This window comes from Priapulus caudatus, unplaced genomic scaffold (genome assembly GCF_000485595.1).
Source record: "Priapulus caudatus unplaced genomic scaffold, Priapulus_caudatus-5.0.1 Scaffold20, whole genome shotgun sequence".
In the NCBI taxonomy this organism is placed as follows: domain Eukaryota; kingdom Metazoa; phylum Priapulida; class Priapulimorpha; order Priapulimorphida; family Priapulidae; genus Priapulus; species Priapulus caudatus.
This window is the reverse complement of record NW_014577081.1, coordinates 859,907-863,559: the sequence shown is the minus strand read 5'-3', so window position 1 is coordinate 863,559 and position 3,653 is coordinate 859,907. Positions and strand designations below refer to the sequence as shown.

General features: G+C 46.6%; 1 protein-coding gene across 3 annotated transcripts in view; it reads right to left on the bottom strand.

Moving 5' to 3' along the window:
- LOC106812110 (solute carrier family 41 member 1-like) overlaps positions 1–3,653 on the bottom strand; it is a 20,797-nt gene that overhangs the window by 4,839 nt on the left and 12,305 nt on the right. For all 3 annotated transcript variants that reach the window (XM_014815898.1, XM_014815890.1, XM_014815907.1), the window contains exons 7-11: positions 2,327–2,473; positions 1,826–1,973; positions 1,428–1,501; positions 1,118–1,252; positions 467–615 (exon numbers count right to left, since the gene is read on the bottom strand). In XM_014815898.1, the coding sequence (XP_014671384.1) occupies positions 467–615; positions 1,118–1,252; positions 1,428–1,501; positions 1,826–1,973; positions 2,327–2,473 (653 nt within the window). The remainder of the gene's footprint in view (positions 1–466; positions 616–1,117; positions 1,253–1,427; positions 1,502–1,825; positions 1,974–2,326; positions 2,474–3,653) is intronic.

Below are 3,653 nucleotides of genomic sequence, written 5' to 3'. Positions count from 1 at the left end.
ACCACCTCCTCCTCCACTAACTACATGCCACCCACCACCTCTCCCTGACAGCTAACTACATTGCACCCACCACTCTCCCCTCACTATCTACATGGCCACACACCTCCCCCTCACAACTACATGCCACCCACCACCTCTCACCTCACTAACTACATGCACCCACCCACCTCCCCCTCACTACTACATGGCAACATGCACCCACCACCTCTCACCTCACTAACTACATGCACCCACCACCTCTCACCTCACTAACTACATGCACCCACCACCTCTCACCTCACTAACTACATGCACCCACCACCTCTCCCCTCACTCATTACATGCACCCATCACCTCCCCCTCACTAACTACATGCACCCACCACCTCTCACCTCACTAACTACATGCACCCACCACCTCTCCCCTCACTAACTACATGCACCCACCACCTCCCCCTCACTAACTACATGCACCCACCACCTCTCACCTGTAGCAACGCAGCCGTCAGGTAGAGTATGACGAATGCCGGTGTCAGCGACGTATGTCCCGCCTTCATGTAGTTGATCACGAACACGAACAGTAGCTGACCCGGAACAACAAGCAGAAGCAGCACACGTGCTGTGCGTGAACTCAGGTCTGCGGAGGACAAGAACATATCGATGAACAACAGCGAGTGGGAGTAGTTGCGACCTGCAGCTGAAGAAAGCGCATCAGGCGTGAATGCAGGTTTGTGGGATGAGAACATTCAGCAATAAACAGCGGTGAACAACAATCATGTCATGGGCAGTTAACAATTACGCTTCACTATGCTCAGCCACACAAATTTCTTACAGACTCAACGGGAAATGCGTAGCATTGTCAGTATTTATAATCTTTAAATGGATAGAGAGGAATCGCATTGTTTGTGATGATTAGACTAGCACTTCGCTACCAATAATGAGATGAGACTACAACTATGCAGAGTGGAACCACTCCTATTACCTGAGAATGATAGAATTGAATCGACTCATATCCAACGACGCTAACTAAAATCTGATTGAAAACTCCGAGAGAAAAATTCCGAAGTTCATGGAAAAGGAACAGCAGAAGTCAAACATGCAGAAAAGGGTGGAAGCAGCGAGAGCGAAAGATGGCTCACCGTTAACACAGAATGTGCTGAGAGGCGTCGGACAGCCACTGAAGACGCCGACTGGCACGACGCCTGGCTGGCTGACCTTGTGCAGTGCCGTTGACAGCTTGCTCGCTTGCACGGCGACAAGGTTGCCTCCAACTCCTGCAATGAACCACGACGATGCGATGTGACGCGCGCGAGTAACCGTGGCGATGTGCCGCAAGTAACCGTGACGACGTGATGAGAGCGAGTAACCATGACGACTGCCTTAACTGCGAGAATTTACGAGCACAACCGTATACGAGCGTCCATTTACAATATGGTTTCCATACAGTACCATTTATGACGGGTTGATATACGGCCAGACCATCGAATACTACCACAGTGGCATCCAGTATCAAGCCTCCTACACTGCAACACATGACCATACAGTTAACATCGGCTGCACAGAATACGTGCAACAGTGAGAAGGTAACAAGCGAAGAGTGTGGACTTGGTGAATCTTGGTTATCTCACTTTATAGCTGCATTATGTCTATCAACTATCTCGTACTGATTCATGTACATGGAAATATCGCGGTCGCTGAACATGTGCAAACCATGCTCAGCAAGCACAATAACCTAACAGAATAACCTAATGTCTAACATAATATACTAGTAGGCCAGAATATATATATATTCAATGTGATTAACCCTAATTAAAAATATTGTCAAAAAAGTCTGCTGCCACTCTCACCTACTTATCACCATGGCTGATATGACTGGGACCCATCCATTATACAACACATCTTTTGTGTAGATGTTCCGATGGGAAATGTAGATCCACAGAGGCAGCAGAAGCAGAAACAGTGCTATTATGAAAGGTGCCAGCCAGACCTGTGTAACTGGTAAGGGTAATGGACAAACGAGATGAGTAAATCATTAGTATCTCAATGAATGTTAACACACATCATTCTTAATTGACACATGTCTGTCAATAGAGATAATAGCTTTTGATATCGCTTTTATACATTACAATGCAACAGGATTTATTTAACAAATTCACGCGCAAACAAAAGGTTAGCGGAACAAAGCTTATGACAGTACGAGCTGAGCAGGACAGCCCACTAACGGTCGCATACCGAGTCATGTATTTGACGTTTAGTCTTACAGCTGTTACGATGGCAACTAAAATCGTCGATTACATCTACAGAGACGCTTGCCCTGATGTAGGAGAGTGCCATTGCGCTGGCAATACCTTGCACAGAGTAGATTCCCGTGCAAATGCTAGCGAGCAAAGAGAGCGTGATGAGATCGCCTAGACTCGCAGCGATGGGTGTCGCCACGTTGTCGGGGTTGATGTTGCATCGCCGTGACAACACGACGATGAATATCATGATAGCACCTGGGCGCAAATGTCAATGTGAATATGGGGAACTGCTGTGAATAGGAAAGGGGGGGGGGTAATAACATCAAACTCGTACGACAAAATGTAGTGAAATCAGCATCCAATACGTGTCAAACTCCTTTGTCGTTATTTACTGCTGATACTATCCATACTATAGCAGGGTCAGAATCGCACAAGGTTAGATGTAGGTACGGCATCGGAGGAGGTCAGGCGTAGGCACGTAATTGGAGGAGGTTACATGTAGGTACGGAATGTGCTGAGGTTAAGTGTAGGTACGGAATCTGCTGAGGTTAGGTGTAGGTACGGAATTGTTCACAAGAAATACCGCAAGTATACCATTGCAACGATAGTTAGAGGTTTAATTTTAGTAGCGGCTATAACTTAAGACATATTCACTTCGGATAAGAGGCATTAATTGCCTACCACAGACGTTTCATAGCCGGATATAATCGGGGATAAGTTGGTCCATCGCATGCCCCATGGGTCGTTCTATAGCCCAGCGGCAGTTAATGTAAGCGGGCTATAGTACTAGAGCTACCTCGGGTACATATCTGTAGTACCTGATACGACAACGACTCCATCTGCACAAGTACGCCGCACGCCCGCCCTGTGCACAAACAACATGAATAAGAGAGCTTGTGCACAGGGCGGGCGTGCGGTGTACTTGTGTGTTGCAGATGAGCATTTGACCGGCATTTACGGGTAATTATCGCAATAATAGCCTAGGCGAAATAGAGTAGAGAAACATTAAGACTAGTAGTAAATACATTTTTATTTACCTTTTTTTTTCATTGAGACGTTGCAAGTGTCTGTGGTCTTAGGCCCTACTAATGTACTATGGCCGTGTTGTGTAGCCCGACCAGGCTGTGCGAGGCCACAGGCACTTGGAGCGTTTCAATAAAATATAATGGTAAATAAATACGAAATCTATTTACTACCAAAGCCTTAATGTTTCTCTACTCTCTTTCACCTATTATTGCCGACAATTTCCTGTAAATGCCGTCCAAATGCTCATCTGCAACACACTGTCACATGCTGGCCGCCGCACGCTAGCTGCTGCACACTGACACATAAATATATAGTTATGTGTCAGTGTGCAGCAGCTGGCGTGCGGTGTACTTGTGTGTTGCAGATGAACATTTGACCGGCATTTACAAGTGATTAGAGGCGAATTAGA